The following is a 27,049-nucleotide window of genomic DNA, read 5'->3' on the forward strand; positions in this document are numbered from 1 at the left end:
GAGAATTACAGATATATCTAAGAAAATTAACCAGTTTCCTCTTCTGAAAAAATATTGTGTTTCTTACCTAGATAAATGCAACAGCATAATAGCATCCCAGAGAAACACAACCAACATTCAAAATTAACTCTCTCTGAATCAAAGCCTAAATCTCTACTTTTTTTTTAAATTTTCATGACTTTGTTGCAGAAGAGTAGAATGCAACTCTTGGACAGTACAAAAACAAACAACCCCCAAAAGGAAATAGGCCTTTTTAAACAACATGTTGTGAGCTAAAAAAAAAGTAATATTTTTTTCTTTTAAAAATCATTTCCATTTATGTTTATTTTATGATGCACAAAACAACAAATGCAAACATTTGTAAACTAGAATATTGGCTCATGGGAGATTAATTATGAAGAACCCAATTGTGTGTTTTATGAAACAAAAAAATAAAAATGTGACCTTTTAACAAACCCTCTCATTTTAAAAATACACATATATTTACATTTCTGCACAACAAAACAACAACACAAAAGCAATTCATTGAAAAGGAATAAAAAAGGGTAACTGGTTTTTTGGGTATTTACTCTTCAGTTACATTTCCTGAAGAAGAGCAGATTATGGCTATGCATTCCACTCTGGTAATTATTTCCTATAGTCTAGAAACCCTGCCACCCAAATCTGTGACAAGCTCAACACAGACGTTTCACAGTCATCATCAATGTTAAGCTGTTAAACTATGCTAGAGATACATCACTGTGTTCCTATTAGACCATGATTCTTGATTCTGAAAAATATTTAATTTTGAACCAACTGATTTGCTTGGAAGAATAAACAATAGCTGAAAAATATATCTCTTACCTTTGTAAAAGCTTAAGAGGAAAAATTTGCCAGTTGCATACTTAGGCAGTTCAGATTTTGAACTCACTATATTTAGAGCCATTCTGCTGGCAGAAGCCCTGATGGGGAAGAACAAAAACAAATCTTATACCTTTTCCTTTTGTTATTGCTATTTGGTGCCTGTTTTCCCTTTTAAAGGAAATCAATGTTCTTATTAATCTTACACTACTTGTAGATCTGGAGCTGTAGTGGTGGCCAGGGTGGTCAGGCTAGAGATGACAAAATGTTCCACTTGTGCACTGGGTTCATTGGCCAAAGATTTTGCCAAAACCATTAAAGTAGGAAGACTTGGTCTGGCTGAAAGCAGACTCATGACAGCAACTATTCGGGTTGAATAATGAAGCTTGTAGTTCAGAAATATTTGCATACTATTACGTCTTACCTGTAAAAAGAAGATAACAAATACAACTGTTAGATCTGTCCATTGCTGATTTCTGTCTACAATTAAAAGTTTACTGCTTTGAAGTTAAATTCAAGGTCTTGCAGGGGGCATCTAATTTCCCCTCCTCCACTATTCCTTCTCTCTCCCTTTCCTGAAATCCCCCATAGCCTCTCCCTGTTTCCGGTTTCCCTCTTTCCTTCCCACCAACTAGCCAATCTGTTTTTATCTGCTCCTGTTTCAGCTCCAGATGCCTGTTTCTTTTTTCTTCTCTCCACTTAACATCCTCTTCCTAGGAATCCTCCAGCCAAATAGTGTGTGGTGCTGTCTAAGCAATGTTCAGTTGTGAAGCAGAGAATCAACAAGAACTTACGGAGGGTACCTCACTTTCCCCTGTATCCCCTTCACACTCTTACCTTTTTCCATTTTCCTGGCACCCCTATATTATCACATTTCCTTGCTTCTGTCTCTTCTTCTCACTAACCAACTGCCTTACCTTTTATTTGCTCCCTCATCTTCATCTATATTTATTTCCTTCATTTATATCCTGCCTATTTTGACAATGGGGACCCAAAGCAGCTTACATCACAACAAATGCTGAGGGCATTTGTTTCTTAAAGCTACAGGGGCTCTTTTATCATTTGAGGGGATTTTTAACCATCCCAAGGTACTTAAAAAAACAGTTTCAGTTTTTCTTTTCTCAGGTTTGTTGAAAGATCTGTCTTGACTGTCTACAACCCCAGTAATCTTTCCAAATATGTGTGTAGAGAGAGATATATATTTGTGATTGTCTAATTTTCTTCTTCCTATCGTTATGTAAGATTTTGATTCACAATTCAGAGGGCAAAGCCTGGTCTCCATGCAGCAATGTTCCCTCCATTCAAAACCAGAAACCTACCCCAGCACCATGCACCAAACTTCAGCAACTTGGTGGGCCTGCAGAGGACTAAAACCAACAACCACAATTATTGCAGGATGGCTGGGCCTGCTTATGTAGTTCTCTGAACTGTATGTTTATTAAATTCAAAAAAACTTTTTTTTTTTTAAAAAAAGACATGCTCTCAAAAAATTTATTTTATCTACATTAATTAGAGTCTGCCTTTCACACTGGGTCTCAAGGCGGATTATAGAATGTGAAACAGTGCAATCAGCATAAGTATCAGTGAACATTTCAACTGGACTAGAATCATGGACAATGCAAACAACAATCTATCTAAGGCTATGCAATACAGAAAGTGGATTACACAGTATAGGAAAATACAGTAAAAGCAGGTGACACATACAATAATCATTAGGACTACAATCCTGTTTCATTATAAGGATGCCCTCCTGGACTGTTTCATTCTCTCTCTCTCTCAGTACTGGGAAATGATAATGCAAGATGCTTCCTCTGGAAGTTTCTACCCCCTGGGAAAGTTTATTTTTTAAAAAGCCACAGTGCAGACTTACCAAAGGTGCCTTTGTAGGGGGGAGGGGTTGAAAAGAGTTGGGCCTGCTTCAGCTGACTGTGTGGCTCTGAATTGGGAGTTGTTCGCTTGGAGTGTTTGGTGTTTGGGCCAGCTGTTACCTGGCTTGGTAGTCACAAGGAAGGTGAGGGCTGAGCCAGGGGGCCAGGTCAGGGGCCACCCTTCCCTCTCCCCTCACCTATTCAAAGCAGCCACTGCATATTCTGACCCCCTCAGCTCACAGCTGCAGTTTCCCACCCTGCCACACCTTGCATTTTGTTGTTAACAAGTTACATTTCATGTTCATTGTTATTTGTAAGGGTCATAGCTTTGGGTGGTTTGACATAGCATCAAAGATGTTAATTTTATATATTATGGTTTTTTATATTTATTATTATTGACTCTTGGCAGGCAGGCCAGGGAGTGTATCAGTATATAGGGTTGCTTAATGCTGGGTCCATCCCCATGCTATGTCAGTGCTTTTGCTTTGCATCTATTAAGGTTGTGGCCTACTTTCACTCAAATCTGGTGTCATAGTTTTTCTTCTCACAGCACCCCCCTTCTTTATAAGTCATGGATTTGCAACAACAATAATTTCTTTGGGCCAAACCCAGGAAGAGGCTAGCAGTGCTATGTATGAAGTTCACCACTGGTTATTATTATTATTCTTTAGTAGCCAGTGTACAGAGCCAATTCAGATTGGGAACATGACCTTGGAGAATGGGATTTAGGGCAGCGAAGGAACCTCAATGGGGTATAATGGGGTATAATGCCACAGAGTTCATCCTCTAAAACTGTCATTTTCTCCAGGGAAACTGATCTCTGTTGGCTGTAGATTAGTTGTATTTCTGGAAAATCTCCAGGTCACACTTGGAGGTTGGCAACTCAGATGATGAAGAAGAGTTGGCTTTTATACCCAACTTTTCACTACCTGAAGCTTGGAGCAGCTTACAATTACCTTCCCTTCCTCTTCCCACAACAGATACTCTGAGGGGTAGGTGGGCTGAGAGAGGCCAATGGGCCTACAAGAGGTCTGACAGAATTGTGACTGACCCAAAGTCACTGAGCTGGCTTCATATGGAGGAGTGAGGAATCAAACCTGGTTCTCCCAGATTAGAGTCCACATTCCTAACCACTACACCACACTGGCTGTCCTATATGTTTGTATCCTATAGTTTGCTTCTGACAATAGAAGGCATCCATTGGTGAAAGAAGGAAACCAGTTCCCTCTGTGCTATTCATAAAGATTTCTTAACCACCTGGAAAAAGGTTTTTTTGGAGGGTGGGTGATTTTTGGGGGTTTTTTTAGTGAGTTGCAATGGGAAGGAGGACCTTGCAGGACACAAAGCATGATTTCAATGTGTTTCTATCCTTCTAAAAGCCATCACACTGACAGAGTGAAAACTAGATGCATATGTGCCTGAGAAACTGTTTTAAAAACTGCTCTATCCTAATACAATTATTCCTAGGGGGAAAAATATTTTATTATGATGGTAGAGAAATATGCCAAACAGTTACATAATACATTCTCTCTCTCTCTCTCTCTCTCTCTCTCTCACACACACACACACACACACACACAGAGCTTTTTTTCTTACCCATGTGGGGTCTTTCTTGGCAAAACTTTTTAAACACATCAGGGCAACATGCTGAACTCGAAGTGAGAAATGGGAAGCTGCAAATCCTGGCAAGAACTTTGTCAAGGACTTCTTGATAGATTCATGTTGCAGATTTTCATAGACCCGCAAAAGCAGGATAATATCATCTTCATTAGGCTTCCTTAACACCTCATCATCAAAGTCCTTCACAGGCTATAAGAAGAAAAATGGTTTAACATGGTTAAACATGAAAAAATGGTTTAACTATAAAAAGAAAAATGATTTAACCTAACAGTGATACTGGCAGACCAGGGTCCCAAACCAAAAATGCTTGTGTATGTCCAGGATATACTAACCATGAACAGTAGCAAAGGGATTAGATGAAGATGTGAAATAAGGATAGGGAAATGCCTGATTCTTCTTGGATTGGGATTCCTAGTATCAGCATGGTCAAGCTTATCTGCATGTGTCCTGGCACCACTTGTGCTATTTTATTCATACAAGTTATGCTAGTGCAAGCATGGTAACCGGCAAATCCCTTATTCTCAGTCACTGCCCTAATTAGTTCAAACTATTCTTAAAACAAATTTTACAAAATGTAAGAGAAGGGAACTGGGTGGTTGCTGCATAACATTATCAGTCCAGCCCCAAACAAATACTGCTGGGATGTTATGCTATGGCTCTGCCACAGGTTGGGTAGCCAGCTATGCTGGAGATCTGTAAAAGGCCTGAAAAGCTGAGGAACAAGGTCTCAGCAGAAGCTGTGTGATTGACAAAGAACAGGAAGGTGACCCAACCAAGTTTTTTGAAGCATTCTAGTCACCTGATGGTTGCTCCCTGCTCCTGATGCTGCCTGCCTGATATGTCCCTTATATGTAAGAATTACCAATATTGTAAACAAATCCCCACCAGAAACTTTTGCAGAACTGTTTAGCACTCTTGTTTTCAGGAGTATAACTGAAGTACTAAAGACCGCTACTGTGATTTAACTTTCAGTGCCGTTCATTTTCATTCTACGCATTGTTGTTGCATTGCCCACCTACCCCTCTTATGAAATATTAAACACATTATGGGTTAAACTGGGAATTGTATTTACATATAAGCTAATGTGCACCATTACATACATCTTAAAGCACAGGGTGCATTGAGCTTGCAAAGCAAGCTTCCTAACAGGGCAAACCCACCCTGGCTCAGGGCTGGGTCCTGAAGCTTTCAGACCCTACCCATCACTACCCACAAGCCAGTGCATAGAGGGGATGAAAGAGCATACCCCGCCCATGACTGCAAAGCCTTAAGGCTGGTCATATGCTTCCCTGACCCTGAAGAGGCCCCTAACCAGGCCACCTGGACTGTCAAGCCTCTAGGTAGCCCAACTGAAGACCCCTCATTGCTGATATCTTGGGGTGCTCACCAGCTTGAAACCCCTTCAACCCATGCTTTTCCCTCCATCCCAGTTAGTGCCTAACCAGTGATATCAGGCCTATTTATGCCTCACCCCCTCTCACCATGCGGAGCAGGTGAAAAGAGGCCCTTTCACAGCTAATTTGAGTGAGGCCCAAAGAATTCCTGTTCAGCCCCATAACTGGCGACTAGCTGATTCTACATGGTCTTAACAAGAGGGTGGGTGGGGAGCTCCTGCTGGACCAGAATGGTGAGGGATGGCGGCAGCTGCCAGACCTGGCCAGCTAGCCATTCCCTGATTGGTCAGTTTTCCTATGCTGAGCTTGAATAGGTTCTCCCCATCCTCGTGGTTCCATCCGAGGGAGTGGGAGGCAGGTAATTGCCGACAGCTGCACAATAGCCTCTGCTGGTTTTGCTCACCTTCCCCTCGAGTAAAACACTACACAAGTTATGGGTTAAACTGGGAATTTTATCTACACATAAGCTGATCTGCACCATTACATACATCTTAAAGCATGGATTTTGCAATGAGCTTGCAAAGCAAGCTTCCTAATAGGGCAAACCCACCCCTGCTCAGGGCTGGATCTGGAAGCTTCTGGACCCTACCCGTCAGTGCATAGAGGGGATGGGAGAGCATACCCCCACCCATGACTGCAAAGCTTTAAGGCTGGTCATATGCTCCAACTGGCAGGAACTGTACCCTCACCCTAGAGATTTTAAATTTAAGAGGCTCCACCTATTTTTATTCTCCTCTTCCTCTGAAAGGTTTGTGGTAGCAAATACAATGTTTTTATTCATCATTTTACATTGACAACAACATATTTGTGGGTTCAAATTCTGTGGGTCCTGATTCTGTGGTATTCTGTAGATATTAATAGTGGAAGTACACTTATTTATTTATTTTTGTTTGTGTAGTTTGACTTTTATCCTGCCCCTTCTGCAAGTGGGCACTTAAACTGCATTAACAAAGAAACCTCAGAATTGTAGTTTTGTGTGTGAAAAACAGCAATCCCTGTGGCATTTTCTAGCAACATCACCAAAGTTAACCAAACTACACTTAAATTTGACATTGGTTAAGAAAAGGAACAAAACAAAACAACAATAGCCATGGAGAGTGCTGAGAAAGATTGCCTTCCTACTAGTCTTGTCATCATTTAAATGTTGAAATTCTGATTTCATACACATTAGTAGTAAAACAGTGGATTGTAGATTAAATTTATTATACCTTGAGAACTGAAGCAGGGCAATTGTTTAAGTCCATACAGTATTTGTGACATAGCGATGCATAGGCAAGGAGGACAACTCTGAAAAGGTAATCATGTGGCTCTCGATGAACCACACTCAGGAGGGACTGTGGAGAGAAAAGTTAGCAATTACTGCAATTTACATCAAGAAACAAGCCAACCAACACATTTACATCAATAAAATCTGATTCCATGAATTGGAATTTGTTTCAAGGTTAATCTGCACATGCATAGATATCCTATAATCAAAGTTGTGAAAAGGTAAAATATAACAACAATGCTTAGTATTCAGAGAATGATTTCAGAGAACTTCACATTTATATTACCCTAGTAATATGAATGTCTGTGAGCCGCCCTGAGCCCGCCTTGGCGGGGGAGGGCGGGATACAAAAATAAATTTACTTTACTTTACTTACTTACTAGTGGTTGTAAAATAAGTTAGTATTATTCTCATATTGCAGAGGGACAGTTGAGAGCTTATTTAAAACCCCTAATTAATAAATTCCTGGAAGTGACAAGATTTTAGTTAGGGAATCTTGATATAGTCTCTTACAGTGCAATCTTATGCAGAGTTACTACAGTCCAAATTTTTTGAGATCCAGGAGCTTACGCTGCATAGAATTGCACTGTAAGCCACCTAAGCTCTCCAGAAGCAAAAATTTGACAAATACATCAGGCAAAGACTATTGGTTGGTTATACAGTTAATTTACTCAACTGGTTTAAAAGCAAATATGGCTCATGCTATGTACAGCTTTTCAAACATTTTGATTATGTACAGGCCATAAGACAGGCTTCCTCATAAAACGATCTCATGTCCTCCGGTGGAAAAGGTAAATATATCAACAGGTATAGTCATTCCTAGATTACTTTTAATTTGTTGTCTGGCTCTACAAGGCTACTGCCATGTCAGAAATACCTAATTCCATTTCAAAAGCCAGCAAAGCAGTCAGTTTTGATTGATGTATATGTGTGTATATGTAATTTACTCCATTTGATTCTGCCTCTTGACCAAAGAAGACAAATCTGTGTATTTACATACCCTTCTTGATTCAGTTAATAATACATGGATGGAATATATCTTGGCTACCTAAATTCAGACTCAAATCTGGAAACACCTTAGACACCAACAAGATTTTCAGTGTATAAGTTTTCAAAAGTCAAAGCACCCTTTGTCATCCGACCTAGCACTTCTACTGCAGACCAACATGTTTACTCTTTGAAACTACCCAAATCCAATGTCCAATGTCCTTTCTGATGCACCTAGGAACTCCTGTAGCAGGAACTCCTTTGCATATTAGGCTACACCCCTCTGATGTAGCCAATCCCCCAAGAGCTTACAGTAGGCCTTGGAAGAAGAGCCCTATAAGCTCTTTAAGGATTGGCTACATCAAGAGAGTGTAGCCTAATATGCAAAGGAGTTCCTACCATAAAAAAAAGCCCTGGATGCACCTACGAATCCAGGAGTGTGGAGATCTGATCTTGTTATCCAGTAGGAAGGTTTGGGGTTTAAAAAATAGGCAGCACCATTTGGGAACTCTCTCTTTTTGCAATTTTTATCTAGAGACCTTGTAGGTGTTATGAAGAGAGCCCCTGGATGACACAGAAGGCTTAAAAGTCAAGCAGGCAGTGGACTCATTGAGATGTCTTTAATTCTAGGAATAGTATTACACCCTGTAAAGTAACTATTTTTAGGCCCAGTTTTTTTTCTTTTAGTAATATTTTGCGGCACACAAGCTTGTCTAAGAACATGAGATTGCACTTATGTTTTACACAGGAGACTATTGGTTGGTTATACATTTCTTTGCTTTATGTCCAGATCCTTTAAAGCTTGGCACAGGCTTTAAAGTATTTCTTCCTCGTGGCAGTTTTTTTTTTTTGGGGGGGAGGGGGAGAAATCCAAAAATTGTAACATGTTTGGAAATTATAGTTTTTAAGACATTCTCTTTGTTATTAAATTCAAAGCCCATGCAGACTTCAGCAAACACATCTGGGAATTTAAAAGCAGTAGAAATGTATTCTCCCAAGAGAGAACAAGAAGTGTGATTTCTCTATCACACTCATTCATTTTCTTCAATCACCAGGCTAATACAGCTTTCTTCAGTTCAGTCAAGATTTCTACTGGCTTTTAAAACAATTGTTTCCACCATGGTCTCTTAGAGAAAACAAACTTTTCTCAGTAGGCAACTTATGAAAGAGGTCTCTTTTTCACATGCCCATAAATTACACTGCCCTATCATGAGGATTCCCTTTTGTAAACAACATTGGCTAATATTTGGATGGGAGACCTCCAAGGAATGTGAGGATCACAATGTGGAGACAGGCAATGGGAAAGCCTTGAAAACCCCATGGGGCTGTCATAAGTCAGCTGTGACTTGATAGCACTACCACCGCCCAATGCCCCCCCCCTTTTCTTCAGTCACTGTGAAAAACAGCTTTTTACTGAAATTTGAAACTTTCATTATAATGTAAAAAAGTTTATTTAAGAAATGACGATATCACTAATCAAAATATGCAAGGCACATTTTACCTTAGCTTCTTCAATAACTTCAAGAGATGGGGTGCTGTAATGGAAACTTATGATCACTATTTGTGCTGCTTCAAGTTTGGTGACTTCTCGCTGTTCATATTTGTGTTTCAACAATCTAATTCCATTGGGACTATCAGCAGAAGCAATTACATCCCAAAAAATACGTCTACAGGAAAAGAGAGAATAATCTGAATTTCCATCCTTTTAATTTAGACCTGTTTTAGTTATGTGGCAAAAGGATTCCTTATAGTCTTTTACCTGCAGGCTGACTGGTTAGCGCACTTTTTATATACTGAGTCATAAAGTTCGTAATCTGCTTTGTGCATATTCTGTGTAAGTCGCTGGAATTTCTTTGTACAGTCTTTTGAAATATCCTTCCACATGTGCTGTGACAGATATTGCAGGTCATCCATAATCTGTTAGAAAGGATTTTTATTTTTAACAAAAAGAACATGTCAGATGTTAGTCCATGTCATGGACAAAGAACATTCCAGAGTTCCTAGTATATTTCTACCTTCAAATTTTACCTGGCGTTCAAGTTGCTTGACAGGAGTGGAAAGCTGCTGTGACTCATCACTAAACTGGAATGCAAGTGGTCCACAGTCTTTGAAGTTGGCTGGAAGCTCTTCTGGTGTGTGTTGCTCCACTTTGATCAATTGAATGTTCTGACTGCAATGAGGAAACTCAGTTATTTTTAAAGCAAATTGTAAATACAGAAAGTGCTTTCTGGCCAGATACACTAGGTTATTTGCTTCCGCCAAAGAGCTCATGATAGCATATTTGGCTTTGTCATCCACCAGTGTATCTCCACAACAGTGGTGTGAGTTAGATTAGACTGAGAAAGATTGGCAGACTCAAGGTTACCCGGAGAGTTCAATGGCAAAGTAAATATTTGAACGGGGGTTCCTGTTCCTTGAGCAGCACTCTAACCACACTGGCCATCTCTGATCTTTGAGATAGTAAATGGGAATATTCGTTGAACCTTCATACAGCTATAATCATAAATCATAAACTGATCATTTATACTTTTAGTTCATATACATATATGCATTATTTTAATTTTGTCCTTGAGTCACTGATAGTTACAAAATGGACCCTGTGAGAGCTCACACAGTTCCGCAGGGCCTGCAAAACGTCACTCTTCCACCACGCTTTTTCATAATGCCATCTACAGCAATGGATTGGGCCCAGAAACACCACCAGTGGCTTTTCTGGGACCTCCAGAAGTTTAAAAATTGACCACTCTGATTACCACCACTATCATCTTGTTGTTCGGATACATCGAATTAGCACCAGATGTTTAAAATGTTTTAATGTTTTAACATTTTTATATTTAATATTGTTTATATTTACTGTCAAATGGTAGGGCATGCTATTGCTGACTCTCATATTATTAGCCACCCTGAGCCTGCCTTGGCAGGGAGGGCGGGACATAAATTAAATAAAATGTTTTCTTTATATATCACCTTTCATATCAGTACATTTTTCCCTCTCAGTAGTGCTGTACTCTCTCTCACATAGAAGGCAAGCCATGTTGCTGATGACTTATCACCTTCCATTGACTGAGCCACATGTCACTCAATATTGTTGGAGAGGACCCCACCCTCCAGCCCCAGGACAGAGGAGGATTGGGCCACTGGGGAAACTACCTTTGCCGATGACTCACTTTTCTTTCAATGGCTGTTGCTAGGCAACCATAGTATTCCAGGCTTAGTTCTGTCAGGAAAAGGGGAGGGGAGGCCCTTTCCAGGACTATTTTGGCCTTTGAGTGAGAACCCAGTCCTGACTAGGTTTGCCAGTTCCAGGTTGGGAAAATCCTGGAGATTTTGTGATGGACTCTAAGGAAGTCAGAGTTTGGTGAGGGGAGAATATTATATTCTCAGCTGAATATAATATCATAGAGTCCACCCTCCAAAGCAGTTATTTTCTCCAGGAGGAGATATCTGTTGTCTGGAGTTTAGTTGTGATACCAGGTAATCTTCAGACATTACTTGGAGGTTGGCCACCCTTAGTCTGACAGCACCCTCTGGGTGACTTGATGGCATCGGACTGACATGACTTAACTAGGCCTGGCTGCTTGCTATTGTTTCACCAGTCACAGACTTTCAGCCTAACCTACCTCACAGGGTTGCTGTGCAGATCAAAAGGGGGAAAGGGGAATTATGTAAACGGCTTTGGTCCCCACTGTAGAGAAAGACTGTACTTTTCCTAGATAAAGGCTGTGAAGAGGGGGGAGGGGCTGGAAAACTGAAGCCAGAGGGGCAGATAAAGATATGCTGATGGTTGACTGGGAATAGTGTTACCAACTCCAGGTTGGGAAATTCCTGGAGATTTGAGGGCTGGAGCCTGGAGAGGGTGGAGTTTGAGGAGGGGTGGAACCTTAGACATTTACGATTCCATAAACTTCACCCTCCAAACCAGCCATTTTCTTTTGGGGAACCACTGTTGCCAATCTCTAGGTGAGGAATAGAGATCACTCAGAATTACAACTGCTTTCCAGATGGCAGAGATCACTTCCCCTGAAGAAAATGGTTGCTTTGCAGGGTGGACTGTGTGCCAGTATACTCTGTTGAGGTTGCTTCCCTCCTGCTTTGGTCCCTACTGTGGAGAAAGACTAGTTTCCTAGGTAGAGGCTGCAGGGAGGTTGGAAGAGATGCTGAAGCCAGATCGGATCCCCTACAGAAAATGGCCTCCTTGCAGTGCATACTCTATGGTATACCATAACACAACCAGGCCAGGCCAAAAAAAGACAGATCATGCCCCAAGCACATGCTGATGCTAAATGCCACAAGGCCGAATACTACAAGAAAAAGAAGCAACAATGCACTGCTGATGAAAGTAATGCTGAGTTTCAGTGTTTACATGATTGTCATCATGCTATGATGCCACAGGTAATTGATACTGAGTTCCCAAGGCCACGGCACTTGCTCAGGGCTTCTTTCTTGAGTCTGATGTATTTATTCCCACAACAGAACTCATTCCTAGTTATTTATATTTATCTTTCTCTCACATAATCTAGATTATCTGTCTGTCATGTGATGTCCCTATATAAACATTGCTTATAAATCTTATAATTATATTGGAATATAATTGTATTTGAAAATCATATCCAGCTTACTGTAAACTCAGATAATTTTATCAGTATTTTTTTCAAGGAATCTCCTTTACGGATGGTTTCCACACTTCAGATTAATGCATAATAGTATTCAGTTCTGAACATCAAAATATGTTTGTTATGGGATTTAAAGATATTTAACAGATAATATTGCTCAGAAGTAAACTAATCAGAAACTGGAACTTTGCTAGCTGATATATGGATGTTGTTGCACACGTAACCATAGCTTTCTAGGATAATGTATAAGTTTATGAAATGAAATATGGGCAAAATGATACTGTAGATGTTGAGGGTCGATCTTGGTTAGGGAGTCTGACTAGATTAAGATTCTAAAGGGATAAATTTAAACCATTTGGAACATTAGATAATTTTATACAGTAGTAAAATACCTTGCTGTCATGACAATTCTTCCTCCATTTATCCTATTGAATGGCATGTACTGATGGGTTTCTGTAACGTCCACTTGATCAATCACAGTATCCTCTTGTCTTGACTTGATATAATAGCGAGAGGTAATGGCAGCTTCAGAATTCTTATTTCATGATGAAACAAAGAGAATGAGAACAGAAAACAGTTCATTATATATGTTTTATAAAACCAGAGCTAGTCCAGAAATGGCAATATGAAACCTCAGTCTGATCCATAAAAGATACTTTTGACCCTCCCAACCGCCATTCTTTCTCTAGGGCTGCTTGTCCTAGAGTGAGAGAGAGTGAGAAAGAGAGACAGAAAGAGAGAGAGAAACAGAAAGAAAGTTTTCTCCTACTATGATAGGCAATGTTAGCTGGCAACCCTTTCTTTCCTCTACTGCTCTATCAGTTGCTGAGACAAAAATAAATTAAAAGTTGCTGTCAGCATAACAGCATTACCATAGAATTGCTAGTGATTCCTAGAGCAGCATGGTGTCACTTCTGCATTTCTCCCCAGAAGTGACATAGAACCATTGTACTGACTGGCAATGACTTACCTCTTTGCATTCTTTGCATGGAGTAGCATATGCAGCACCAACAACTTTTTCTGGTCTGTTAAGACAATCATTTAAGTTTTTGGCTTTCATCACTAACATTCGGTTTGCATCATTGCTATCTTGAATAGTGTATGTTGCATTGCAAAGGCCTTCCATGCCATCCTGCAAAAACATAAAATATCTCGTTTCCTTTATAGAATATAACCTCACTTTAATACACTTTTAAAATCATCCTCTCCATTTTCTTCTTTTCATCAGAGACTCAATCACCAGATTTTACTGATATTTCACTGAGAAAACCCTTACAGTGTCAGTGGAATCATGGCTTGGCCCAGTGGAAAGCTCTTCATTCAGTTCCAGTGAGGGCTTACTGCATATGAAGCATAATTTGAACATTTTAATTAAAAATATGGTGAAATAAGTTGATCAGTCAGAATTAAATCTCAGAAGCAAGCCATTTCTGATTTTTGGCTGGCAGTTTGCTCTACAAAAATCCCATTACATCTTATCTACTTCTCACACATTTCTTTGTCATAAGCCTTAGAATTGCAGAACAGACATGCTGTAAAAGAAGCAATAATTAATTATTGTGTAAGAACTCAGGAGCCTTAGCCGTCTTCATATATTAGCAGGTTTCATTCATATCTACAATATTATAGTATAAATTTATATTTATCAAAACTGCAGTCTCTGTATATGCATAATGTCCACTCAATTTAAGCTTCATTTTTTTTTCAGGGTGCCTGGAGTCTTTTACATGCCTTAGAATGTTTGTTAGCTATGGAGTTGATTTGCACTTATCTGACATTAAATGGGAAGGTGTGTATGCTGTATTAGAAGCAACACTTTCACGGTGGTAGCTGAAGCAACACTTTCACATGTGGAAGCAACACTTTCACATGTGCTGCCTCTAGCCATTCAAGGCTTTCTCCCCTCTCCCAAACAAACCACCTGTGAGTGAATTTTGCAGGTGGAACTATGGATATTGAACAGATCAAGATGAGAAGCATTTTAGTAGGCCATACGTTGTCAGTTCCTCTTTGAATTATTTGATTAGATAAAACATGGGTAATGTCAAACAATACAAGCAATAATAGAAACTTTTTAGAGAATGGGACTAGAGCCTTGAACCCTGCCAGAGTATACAGGGACTTGTCTCATCCCAGGTCATATCACTGACCTATCTACAACAGCACTAGCTACTTTGACTGGCAGCAGCAGCTTTCAAAAAACTTATGCAAAGAAAGCCTGCTCTTATCTGACCTCTTTTAACTGAAAATGCCAGGGATTGAACCCTCTGCATCCAAATATGTGCAGCTCTACTATAGATCTCCTCTCAGTTTACCATTTTATTTCAAAGGGACTCAGAAGGAAGTTCAAATGGTTCCTCAATCCAATAATAATAATATAAAATAATTATTTTTTTAAAATTAAACCAACTAGGGTGAATTTTTGAGCTAAAATAATTTCAAACCTTTTCAAATCAACAACTGAATCGTAATTGGTTTCATCAATATAAATATATGTCTTAAAATAAAATTAATTGCTGTCTATAGTCAGGATCTCAATACAAGACAAGTTACAATGTTCTTTCATAATTCAGTACTGTGCAGCCATAAAACCGCACTCTGTCTTGGGGTTTATCCCCTGAAACAATTTTAACCAAGTATGATTTTATTTTGTTGGAACTTGTATGTTTAAAAAGCAATCTGATAATACAATTCTAAGCAATTTCAAAAGTGGATACACTGAAACAATTTAGCATGCAAATTAGGATGTCAAACTTGTTTGAGTAATGATAAAAAGTATAGGTGGCTTTTTGAAAAGATTACATCAATGTATGTTATTATATTTATCAAATTTGCAATTTAGAGTAAAAATTAATGGAGGTTTCACATTAACATATATCCCCTGGGCCTCTTTTAATGTCTCTCTAAGTAAAGTGATATTCTTTTAACCCCATTGACTTCAGGGAACTTAAAGGCGTATAACTCTGTTTAGGATAGTACTACTAGAGTATTAACAAGAGCCTGGAGAAAACATATGAAGCTGCCTTATACTGAATCAGACCCTTGGTCCATCTAAGTCAGTATTATCTACTCAGACTGGCAGCGGCTCTCCTTGGTCTCAAACTGTGGTCTTTCACGCCTAGTTGCCTGGAGCCTTTTTAGTTGGAGATGCCGGGGATTGAACCTGAGACCTTCTACTTACCAAGCAGATGCTCTACCACTGAGCCACCATCCCTCCCAAATAACAAATATGTTTTGTTTCCTTAATGTATAAGTAGACACACTGAGTTTCATCCTTAACTCCTATTAATTCCTTGAGTGCTTTATAGTGACACTGACTGTTATTGCCTGGCTTAAATCTCAGCTATGAATTCCCAGAATTCCTCAGGCAAGCTGCTTCAGCCTCTTGCCTGCAATGTTGCAAGAAATTTGTCTACTTCACAACATTGATGAAAGGATTTTCTCTCTCTGCCTCATACTGCTTCTTAACTTATTTGTTCTGAGCAGATTACTAAAATATAAAAAAGCTAGACCCCATTTGAATGGCCGCAAAAATCTATCAGAAATGCATAACATTTTGCAGCTAAAAGAGTGATAGGTATTTAATTATCTTCTAATAAAATAGGCAATTCTTGAGGTAATAAATGTGAAGTGCTTTGAGCATTTAGGAAAAAAAGGCATACAAGTACTAAACCCGTAATCTAGGTACAAAGTTAGTCATGTTGAACTCATTCAGTTTTATTGGGATGATATAAGTATGTACTAGATTGTTTCCTATATAACTTCCTTTTGAAGGCTACAATTTCAAGTTGTCCTGTAGATGTCAGTAGCGGGTAAACACCACGAGAATTCCAGCCTAAGAGAATCAATCCAGGAAAATAAATTTGAGGTTTGCTAGTGTCCTACTAACCTGCCTAGCACCTCAAGCCTTGGTGCTGACATTGGTAATTACTATCTGACACGTGGGTGTTGCTTATAATTTAAAAAAAAAATCATAATCAGTAACTTTTTCAAAGACTAAGAGGCAGTGAGTGAAGGGAGCCCTAGTACCACAATAAGAACTGAAATTAAGAGCTTACCTCTTGTACAGTATATTCACTCTGTTTATCTTTTATGGTGAGTTGCATGATATTCATAAATCCTTTGTAAATGTTAAGACTGTCAACTGAGTGGTCTGCAGGAGCCATGATCTTTCTGATGAGGCCATTTTCCAGCCGAAATGCAGCATGCTTGCCAAGTTTTGCTGCAAATGAGTTTGTCAGTTCAGGTGATTGAATGAATTCAGGTCTAGGAGAATTGCTTTTGTATTCATATGCCTCAGGAGAATAAATCTGTGATACACACAAAAGGCCAAAGAGTAAATTTTCCATTCAGTTTGTATGACTTACCACTCCCTTAGAAATCTACATAGGTGATTTAAATCCAGGCATTTGGACTCTTGACTAGGGGTGTGCATTCGGTTCGGCCAAACCGCATAGACCACCGAATCACCCCTGATGCGGAAGTATACGGCACTGTATACTTCCGATTCCATTTTCAGGCCATTAAACAGGAGCTGTATATGGCTCTCCGTATACTTCCGTATAGATATTCGGAAGTATACGGAAGTCAATGGAAAAGGCGGGAAAGGAGCTTCTGCAGCCTCAGGGGAGCTGCTTGCTTCCTCTCCCGCCTTTGGAAGCCTTTTCCCGCCTCTCCCATAGCCTCCCTGGGATCAGGGAGGGAGGGAGAGGGGGAGAGGTGCCCAAGCAGCCAATCCAAAGCATGCATTTGCAAAATGCATTGCAAATGCATGCTTTGAAGAGCTTTTGTGTAGCTGATGGCTGGGCTAATCCCTCAGCCATCGGCTACATTGTTGTTCTTTTGTTTACTTGGGTATCCAAGTAAACAGTGTTCTCTGGCCAATCACAGAGCAGTGCTATTATTTGAAACTGCTCTGTGTAGGGTCAAAGTCTGCCTGGCTGGACTCCATTCCATTGCTGTTGTGTTTTGTGTTGGTGTGAGAGAGAGATTGTGCTGCGCTGGCCCTTGGCCTCAGCTGCTGCTGCTCTCTCTCAGCCTTTCCTGACCTGCCTGGAGAAGAGAAGACGTTTATTTATTTATTTGTAATTTATATCCCACCCTTCCCACCAGGTGGCTCAGACGTCTAAGATAAGACAGTCTTGGGGTTCTTGTTTTTATTTTAGTTAGTAAAAGGACTTTTTAAGACTCAGAGTCCCTTTACTTATCCAAATTTGGGTGAGTGAGTACTGGGTAGCTTATTTGGGGTTAGGGGGTTCTGCTGGAGGTGGGGGCCTAGGGTGGGGTGGGGTGGGGTGTTTGCCAATTTGCCCATATCTTACTTTAGTGAGAAGACTTTTAAAAGTGCAGTGTCCTTTTACTTTTCTTGGTTTGGGTGGCTTGGATTTCTTGGGGTTAGAGTGGAGGGGTTTTTTTTGGGGGGGGAGGGGTTGGTAAAGTTCCTGTATTGTTAAAAGTTAAGTTTTTTTACTGTTTTAAAAGGATTCTGTGTTTGATTTGTTGCTGCTGTGTTGTGCTGCTGTTGTTCCTTTTCTCTTCTGGTTCTTGCGGGGGGGGGCTGTTTGGCCTAATTTTCATTGTTTAAAAGGCCACTTTTTTAACAGCTGAGTTTCTTGGCCTTCTCCTGTTGTCCCTTTTCCTGGTTCTGGACCCAGAACCAGCAGGCTTGTTGTGCTTGGCCAGCTCTTCCTGTGTTGTTTGGGGCAGGACTGGAGAACTGGCATCTGTAGATTGTGTGTTCTGTGGCAGGGAAGCTGGCACCTGGGTGAGAGACCCAGAACCAGCAGGCTTGTTGTGCTTGGCCAGCTCTCTCCGTGTTGTTTGGGGCAGGGCTGGAGAGCTGGCATCTGGGTTTGCTGCAGCCAGGTCTGCAGAGCAGACCTTGAGCAGATTGTGTTTTGTGTGGCAGTGACGTTGGCAACTGGGTTTATATTGGTTCCAGGCCTGCAGGGTTCATAGAATAGATAGAGGGATGTATTTATTTATTTATTTATTTTATGATTTATATCCCGCCCTTCCCACCAAGTGGCTCAGGGCGGCTTACAGCATAAAGTCCCACATAAATTAAGTTTAGGTATTTAATACAGTTAAAATATTTAAAACATTTAAAACATTAAGAGCAACAGAAGTCTAATAGATCCACACTTAGTTTCTTGTGCCGGTTAGTTATAAGCCAGCCGGAAGAGGGTTGTCTTACAGGCCCTGCGGAACTGAGCAAGGTCCCGCAGAGCCCTCACCTCTTCCGGCAGCCGGTTCCACCAGGAAGGGGCCATAACAGAGAAGGCCCTGTCCCTGGTAGATTTTAAGCGGGCTTCTTTTGGCCAGGGGATAACGAGGAGATTTTGAGTTCCCGATCTCAGTACTCTCTGGGGAACATGTGGGGAGAGACGGTCCTTCAGGTAGGCAGGTCCTAGGCCATATAGGGCTTTAAAGGTAATAACCAGCACCTTGTACTGGACTCGGTAGGTTATTGGCAGCCAGTGCAGATCCTGGAGCCCCGGCCGGATGTGCTCCCTTCTTGGGAGCCCCAACAGCAGCCGGGCCGCGGCATTCTGCACTAGCTGCAACTTCCGAGTTCGACACAAAGGCAGCCCCATGTAGAGAGCATTGCAGTAGTCCAACCTCGAGGTGACTGTGGCATGGATCACTGTTGCTAGATTGTCGCGCTCCAGGAAGGGGGCCAGCTGCCTTGCTCGCCTAAGATGAAAAAATGCGGACTTGGCAGTGGCTGCTATCTGAGCCTCCATCATTAAGGAGGGCTCCAATAGTACCCCCAGGCTTTTGACCCTGTTTGCCGCTATCAACGGCGCACTGTCAAAAGCTGGCAGGGGGATTTCCCTCCCCGGACCCCGACGACCCAAGCAAAGGACCTCTGTCTTCGCTGGATTTAGCCTCAGCCCGCTCAGTCTGAGCCACCCAGCCACAGCCTGTAGCACCCGGTCTAGATTTTCTGGGGCGCAGACCAGTCGGTCGTCCATAAGCAGATAGAGCTGGGTGTCGTCAGCATACTGATGGCAACCCAGCCCATACCTTCAGGCGATCTGGGCAAGGGGATGCATATAGATGTTAAATAACATCGGGGAGAGAACCGCCCCCTGAGGCACTCCGCAATCAAGCGTGCGCCTCCGGGATAGCTCACCCCCTATTGCGACCCTTTGTCCCCGACCTTCGAGGAAAGAGGAAAGCCACTGTAAGGCCAACCCCTGGATCCCCACGTCGGCGAGGCGGCAGGTCAGTAACTGATGGTCGACCGTATCGAACACAGTAGTGCATTTGGGTCCTATAGAGATTATCTGGTGTGAAGTTAAGTTTGGCCTTGGGTGCCCCAGGAATTGGACCCCCTGGTCCAATTTTTTTTTTTGGCCTTGTGGGTTTTGTGTGGGACAGTGCCATGAATCTGCACAGCAGTTTGGGGGGCTCTCCTCAAAACCTCCTGCTTCCCAGAGCCACTTTTCCCATGACAATTACAGTGAGGAAGTGGCTCTAATTGTTTTTTTCTCACCATTGGGAGCAGTGTTCCTTTTGGGGTGCCCACTGATGGGTGCAGTCTTTTTGGGCCAGGGGGGTTTCATGCTGGGGAGTCCCCTGAAGCTGCCCTGCAGTTTTGGGGCCTCTCCCTCAACCCCCCCTCTGGCCAGAGCCACTTTCCCCACAGCAATTATAGTGGAGGAAGTGGCTTTCACCATCATTGGTGGCAATGGGCCTTTTGGGGAGCCCAAAGACAGGGACCCCCTGGCCCAGTCTTTTTGGGACTTGGGGGTTTTATAGGGGAGAGTTCCCTGCGGGTTCCCTGTGGGATTTGGGGCTCTTCCTTAAACCCCCTGCCCCCCATTAGCCTCTAATTATGCCCTACGTTGCCATTGATTTCGTTGGCTCATAAGGTATAATGGTGGGATAGGGGCACCTTTTTTGGGTGCCCCTGTAATGGGACCCCCTGGCCCAATCTTTTTGGGACTTGGAAGGTTTGTAGGGGAGAATCCCTTGAAGGTCTCCTGAAAATTTGGGGCTCTCCCTCAAATTCCCTTCCCTCCAGGTGGCTTCCAATATACCCTATTTTGACATTGATTTCAATGGCCATAGAGTATAATGGGGCCGTATATTCGGAAATAGCCGCACATCTACCATATATGCGGCTAGTCCACGTATTTCGTATCTTTTTGGCCCCATGTATTTCCTAATTCGTGTAATTCCGTATTTTTATTTTTTTTTGCACACCCCTACTCTTGACCACACATTCTTGCAGCTGAGACTGTATTACAGAATACTGGAGCTATTCTTGTGCTATAATAGTCATTAAAAATTGGATTGATTTATCTATACATAAAAATCTAATTGTGAATGGCTGGAACAGCATAATATCCAGTAATGTGTAGATGTAGCCTTAGGCTTCTTAAACTGAATTGTAAAATCATGACTTATAATTTTTTAATTATTTTTAGCATCCATTTCAGTGTAAGTAAACTAGTATGTAGAACACATAAGAAACCATGAATTTCAGTTAAAATACATAGTAATCTTGTGGCATGTTAAAGACTAGCCCAACTTTATTCTAGAATAAGCCTTCATGGACTAAAGTCCACTTCATCAGATGCACTGAGTAGATTGTTTCTATGCGGTCATTATTTGTAGGCATTATTAAAAAACAAACAACATGGTCAAGGAGTCATGACATGCAAGAAGTACAGGGTGAAATGTAAGTATGTAAACAAATCTAATCAAGAAAGATACAGAGAAATATTCACAAGTTAACTCCTGCAAATGATGGCTTTTCCCAGGGAATTCCCAGATTACCATGGCAATTCCTAAGTGAAAAGAATCCCAAATTGAAACTTGTCTGACACTTTGCCTCTGAAGAAGTACAAGCTTGCACAGGAATATAACTGTGTTATATTGCTTTCACACATGCTGACCAATGAACTTCCAGTCCACTTTTGATGCACTTTAGCAATAATTTGCAAGCAGATTTTGCCATTTCACAAAGTAAACTCTAGTTGCAAAGTGCAATAGAAGTGGATTGAAAATACATTATTCAGGGCATTTAAAGTCTTTAAGGGTGCCACAAAGTTCTTGTTTATTTTTGCTGCAACAGATTCCCATGGCAATGTCTGGAATTAGCTTTAGTTCAGAAACTAGAAGTAATGTAAAGTGAGAACTCCAGTTCTGAAATATGGATCTGACAAACAGCCTTATCAGCAAATCAACTCAGGTCTGTCCACACATCTTAGACCTTGGTGCTCAAGAATTTATCAGCTCCCCAGCTGCAGATGGTGCATTGCTAGCTTTCCCTAGTCCCAAGAGACGGCGGTGGAAGAAAGTGTGTATGAGAGAGGAAGCAGGCAGGAACAACATCGATGGGCTTTTACACTTGTTTGATGGTTCTGTTGTATACATGTACTTGGAGCACAGTGAGCTTGTTCTTATATTCTTCCTTTCAGCCTAAACCAAGCCTTCATATTTTGTGAGTGATCCACTAAGCTGAACACAGTTTGCCAGCTTTCCAAGGGCGAAGGAAAGCCATACTTTTTGCTACTCATAGCAACAAATAGGAATGGGCATGAACCAGGAGGCCAGTTTGGGAACCTTACTGGTTTATGGTTGATGGCCCTGCAAGCCCCATTGAAAAGGATGACAGTGACTTTAAAAAGAGTTTGCAGAAAACAGCTGAGTGGCAGAGAGTAGCTTGCTCCATGCCAGTCAGCTGTTTCAGACTGTCTTCTACGGTCTCTTTAAACTTCAAAGGAACTGCAGAAAACAGCCTGAAAAACAGCTGTGTGGCAGGGAGGTATTCCCCTCCCACAGCTGTTTTGGGTTATCTTGTGCAGTCCCTTTAAAGTTTAAAGGAATTGCAAAGGACAGCCTGAAACAGCTGAGTGTTGAGAAGCATCAGCTCACCGCTCAGCTGTTTTTTTGGCATGAACCAACAAGAACTACTCTAAAAGTTAATGAAAGTTTGTGAAGGTGTCACAAACTTCTGTTCATGAACTATGAATAAGGCAAAATTCAAAACATATTTTGCTGCATGGTTTGATTCCTGCCTATCCCTAACAATGAAGGCGATGCCATGTACTTGGAAGGTCACGATTCACCCAGTGACAGAATATATGGCTTCAGGAAAGCATGGTTGGTTACTTATGAACACCTCTCCTCTGCTGGCAGACAGCGAAGTGAGGAAAGGGCTCCTCATGACACAAAGGTCTGATTCTTTCGTCCTGTAGCATGCTGTCTCTATATTAGACATACTGCTGTTGTACTTGCCATTCCATTGTGCATGAGTTGTGCCAGCCTATAAGACATCCACAAAGCAGTGATCTTAGGTTTGCCAACTCTTGGTTGGGAAATTCCTTGAGATTTTAGGGAGAAGCTTGGAGAGGGGAGGGACCTCAGGGGAACTGATCTCTGTCACGTAGATCAGTTGAAATTCTGGGAGCTCTACAGGGCCCACCTGGAGGTTGGCAAGCCTAAATGGTCCTACACAGGGACAGCACAGCAGAGGATAGGGCTATTTTGCAATTCAATGTGGATCTGTTCCTTTATCTACTGTCTACACATGAAGTGTGAAGAGTGTTGCCTAAAATATATAGACTTAAATAATTGTAATCTACCATTTAAATATCCAAGGGAAATATATCTAGAGAACTGCAGAAGTATATTTCTTTGCACTCTTTGGAACTGTATATCTGCTTACAGGGGAGGGGAGGAAAGGGCTTAATACAATGAAAAATTCTAGTAATTTTTTAAAAAAAGATAGCAGCAGCTAGCTCAGAAGTTCCAAAAGGAGCACAAAATGTCATTGCACTCTTGCAGTTAAAAATAGCTACATGAACTTAATTACTGCAAATGTGTAATGGCATGAAGCATCCATAAAAATATTACTGTTTATAACTTTATGACCTACTAAGTCCCTTCCCTCTTCAAGCTCCTCCCTAAATAATTTCAGGCACTACAGTCTGTGAACGATTGAACTGATCCCTCAATAAATTACTGTGCATCTGAAATTATATCCTATTGCCTTCCTAATCAAAAAGCAAAACAATTCCTTTAAAGCCTGAGGTTCACTTGACATGAGAATTAATCTGGTAATTTGTGAAATAGAATTTAGGTTGTTGCATAAATATAGTGTTAGTTACATCTACATGAATAAATAAAATGTATGATAAAAATGTTTCCCTAGCTCCTGAACACATCACAGAAAAAGGTAATTTCAGCTGTTAAATTAGGTTTGTTTTCTTACCCGAATAAGCCAAAGTCCTGGTCTAGAGCCACAGATTTCCACTTTAGATAAAAGTTTTATTCCAACACCTGAATACCATTCAGCTGCAACCCTGGTCACCTGCTTTAATTCATACTTATATGTGTAACATTTGTTTGTACTAAAATTAGGTTCTGAAAAAAAATCCAAACAAGAGTTATAGGCACTACATATAAAATATATTTAGTTTAGATAAACTGGTAAGACAAAATGAATATACATTTGTTCACTTCACTTTTATTTCTGAAGAACCTCATTGAAGGTATTATGGGAATGATACTTACTCTTATTAAGATCCTGGCAACCTGAAAGATAAAAAAGAAGGCATTTATTTCAATTTATTGAAAATATTTCTATCCCACCTGATTTCCTCAAACTTAAGGTGGCTTAAAATCATATTAAAATAATATATTTGGTCTTATGGGAATGGTTAATGTATTTTTGGGAAGCATAACTACAACATAGATAAACATGATTTTTTAAAAACTTGATGTCATTGTTGTCTACTTTGATTGACAACAATTCTTCAAGATCTCGGGCAGAGAAAAAGTCTACTTGGACACATGATCCCTGAAATCTTTTACCTAGAGATGCCAGAAATAAAACTGATGAATTTATACACACTGCCACATCTCCGCCACTTGAGTGCAAAGGATCAAGAATCAAAGTTAGAAATTTCATTTGAAAGATTTCCTATGTTTTTGCAGCATGTTCTTGGCTAGATAGAGAAGTGATACTTACCCACCAGGGTTAACATCAATACTAGGACAAGGCCCTTCATTTTGATGGCAAAGGCAAAAGCTCAGTGTATTGTCCTCTCTTATATAGAGAGGCATCTCAGTCACATGATTAACTTGGAAATCGTTTTGATGAACAGGCACATTTTAGTATTGATCAATCAAAAAACAAACATTTATGGTAGAGGGAACCCACTGTTGCTTCAAAACTTCTAACTGGCTGTAGTACAGCATGCATTTTTTTTTAAAACAGAAAAGAAAAAAAAACTTAAGAAAACAAAATCTTAACATTATTGCAAATTATACATAGTGAATGAATTAGTATAACACCTAAGCCCTGTGGCTTAAGAAAACAGGAAATAAACAGCTGAACAGGAAAAAAAGAGTGAGCTTTTGTTGTTCTACATTGTTTGGTTGGCCACAGTGGAAATGTGGCAGGGAAAATACTGATGAAGGAAAATAAAATATAGCAGAACTCTCTCAGCATCTCTGCATCAAAAGTCATACAATTTGTGTCCCAGGGAGCTGACTTTCTGGATTTCTTTCTTATAGTCAGAGTATAGGGTTGCCAAGTCCAATCCCAGAAATATCTGGGGACTTTGGGGGTGGAGCCAGGAGACTTTGGGGGTGGAGCCAGGAGACACTGGGGTGGAGCTAGGGGGAGGGGGGTGGGAAACGGCGCCGGGGAGCGTGGCGAGCCACCCCGTCTCGGAGCGGGCGACACCGCTGCGCAGCTGCCGCCTCTTCTCCGCTCGCCGTGGCTGCTCCTCCGAGATGGGCTCAGGCTCGCCATGCTCCTGGCCTGCCTCCGCCCTCCCCTGGTTTTGCCTGCACTGCTGCCACCTCTTGGCTGCTCCTCCGAGATGGGCTCAGCCTGGGCCCATCTCGGAGGAGCAGCTGCGGTGGATGGGGAAAGGGCGGGGGTGGTGGCGGCGCGGCGGCCTCACCTGCTCCGGGATGGGGCGGCTCGCCATGCTCCCTGGCGCCATTTCCCCCCTGCCCCCGCTTCTGTTTTTTTGGGGAGCGGGGGAAGAGGGTGGAAATCCTGGGGTCCCCCGCCAGGGCAGGAGGGTTGGGAAGCCTATCAGAGTAGCATAGTTCAAGTCACTCTGGGTTGTTTATTTTACAAATAAACAAAAACATCTACCACTGGAGAACAATGAGAGGGCATCTTTTTCACATTTTTGCCCAGTGTTTCCTTTTTAAACTATTGTTTGTTAATCTTTTTTCTCTCTCTCAGAACCCATCTTCATTATGTGCACTACCCTTCTCTATTATTCTCTCCCCCTTTATTTTTTCAGACTTGTTTTATATACAAATTTCTCTGGGTCCTCATCACAAATAAATCATTTTGGCTGTATTTTATAACACTTCTACCTACTCCCTGATATTATAACCATCTTGACCCTAGTTTGGTTGTTTGAAAGGATCTATTCATCCCCATGGGAGGTCAGTTTGCTTAGCATTACTATGTTAGTGGCATTCTTTGAGGCATTTAGGATTGGGAAGCTACTTTGTAGATCTCATTGGGACAGACGGAACCAGGCATTAATGGTGTCAGATGTGTAGTATGAAGGATAATTCCTTACAACAATGTTAGATTTCTGAAGCTTTTGATTCTGAACTGGAAATCCTATGAACAGAAGATCCCATCAAGCAGTTGTACCTCCTCCATAAAGATATTATTTCAGACTAGAAATAAGGTCTGTTATGAGGAAAAATAGAACAGGCTTTAGAAAGAGGTTCTAGGCAAGTGCCCCCCCCCCATACTGATTGTCTTCCCATCCCCATCCCCAACTCTCCCCCTCCAACTACCGCTCATCCCCTAACCACCTCTTCCTCTCAACTACCTCCACACCTTTGACACTCCAGTAATCCCCCACCTGTGACATTCACTCACCTCCCACCTTTACTGTCTTCTCCCAACCCTTGGCTTTCACTAACCTCCTCACCCTTGCTGTCTTCCCACCCACCCCAGCCCTTGGCATTCACATACCACCCCCTTGCTGTCTCCCACCCACTCTGCAGCTGAAACAGATGCTGGCTTCCCACTCCTCCATGTATGTGTATGTGTGTGTGTGTGTGTGTCCATGTCTGTGGTGGCAAATGGCCCTGAAACAGGCCCAGAATGGAGAGAAGGAAGAATAATTATAAGGGGTGCAGGGGGACATGACAATGGTCACACAGATGCTGAAGCTTATAATTTCTTTTGTGTTGCAGTGCATTGTGCTGCCTTTTCCTGTTATATTCAGCCTTGTGGCATTTAGCATCAGTATGAGCTTGTGGTGAGATCTATGTTTTCTGGCCTGGCATGGGTGAGGCTGAGGGGAGGAGAGAGAGAGAGAGACAAAGAGGGAGTGACAGGAAAGAGGTGGCAGCCATAGCCTCTGAGGAAATGCTCCTGGCAGGGCCAGGCCTTGCTGCCTAGTTGCATTACAACAGGGGTGGCGGCTCCCTTGCTATTTTGGTGGCCTT

The 27,049-nt window shown here is 41.5% G+C and overlaps 1 protein-coding gene across 1 annotated transcript in view; it reads right to left on the reverse strand.

Moving 5' to 3' along the window:
- Positions 1 to 24,633, reverse strand: part of LOC132566744 (vitellogenin-1-like) — a 67,527-nt gene extending 42,894 nt beyond the window's left edge. Inside the window, exons 1-13 of the mRNA XM_060232082.1 lie at positions 24,579 to 24,633; positions 24,122 to 24,142; positions 23,820 to 23,971; positions 16,648 to 16,899; positions 13,560 to 13,721; positions 12,982 to 13,124; positions 10,005 to 10,146; positions 9,736 to 9,893; positions 9,478 to 9,643; positions 6,931 to 7,056; positions 4,305 to 4,517; positions 1,047 to 1,264; positions 844 to 941 (exon numbers count right to left, since the gene is read on the reverse strand). Coding sequence (XP_060088065.1) covers positions 844 to 941; positions 1,047 to 1,264; positions 4,305 to 4,517; positions 6,931 to 7,056; positions 9,478 to 9,643; positions 9,736 to 9,893; positions 10,005 to 10,146; positions 12,982 to 13,124; positions 13,560 to 13,721; positions 16,648 to 16,899; positions 23,820 to 23,971; positions 24,122 to 24,142; positions 24,579 to 24,618 — 1,891 coding nt within the window. The 5' untranslated portion in view covers positions 24,619 to 24,633. The remainder of the gene's footprint in view (positions 1 to 843; positions 942 to 1,046; positions 1,265 to 4,304; positions 4,518 to 6,930; positions 7,057 to 9,477; positions 9,644 to 9,735; positions 9,894 to 10,004; positions 10,147 to 12,981; positions 13,125 to 13,559; positions 13,722 to 16,647; positions 16,900 to 23,819; positions 23,972 to 24,121; positions 24,143 to 24,578) is intronic.
- Between the last annotated feature and the right edge of the window lie 2,416 nt (positions 24,634 to 27,049).

This window comes from Heteronotia binoei, chromosome 2 (genome assembly GCF_032191835.1).
Source record: "Heteronotia binoei isolate CCM8104 ecotype False Entrance Well chromosome 2, APGP_CSIRO_Hbin_v1, whole genome shotgun sequence".
NCBI classification, from domain to species: Eukaryota; Metazoa; Chordata; class Lepidosauria; order Squamata; family Gekkonidae; genus Heteronotia; species Heteronotia binoei.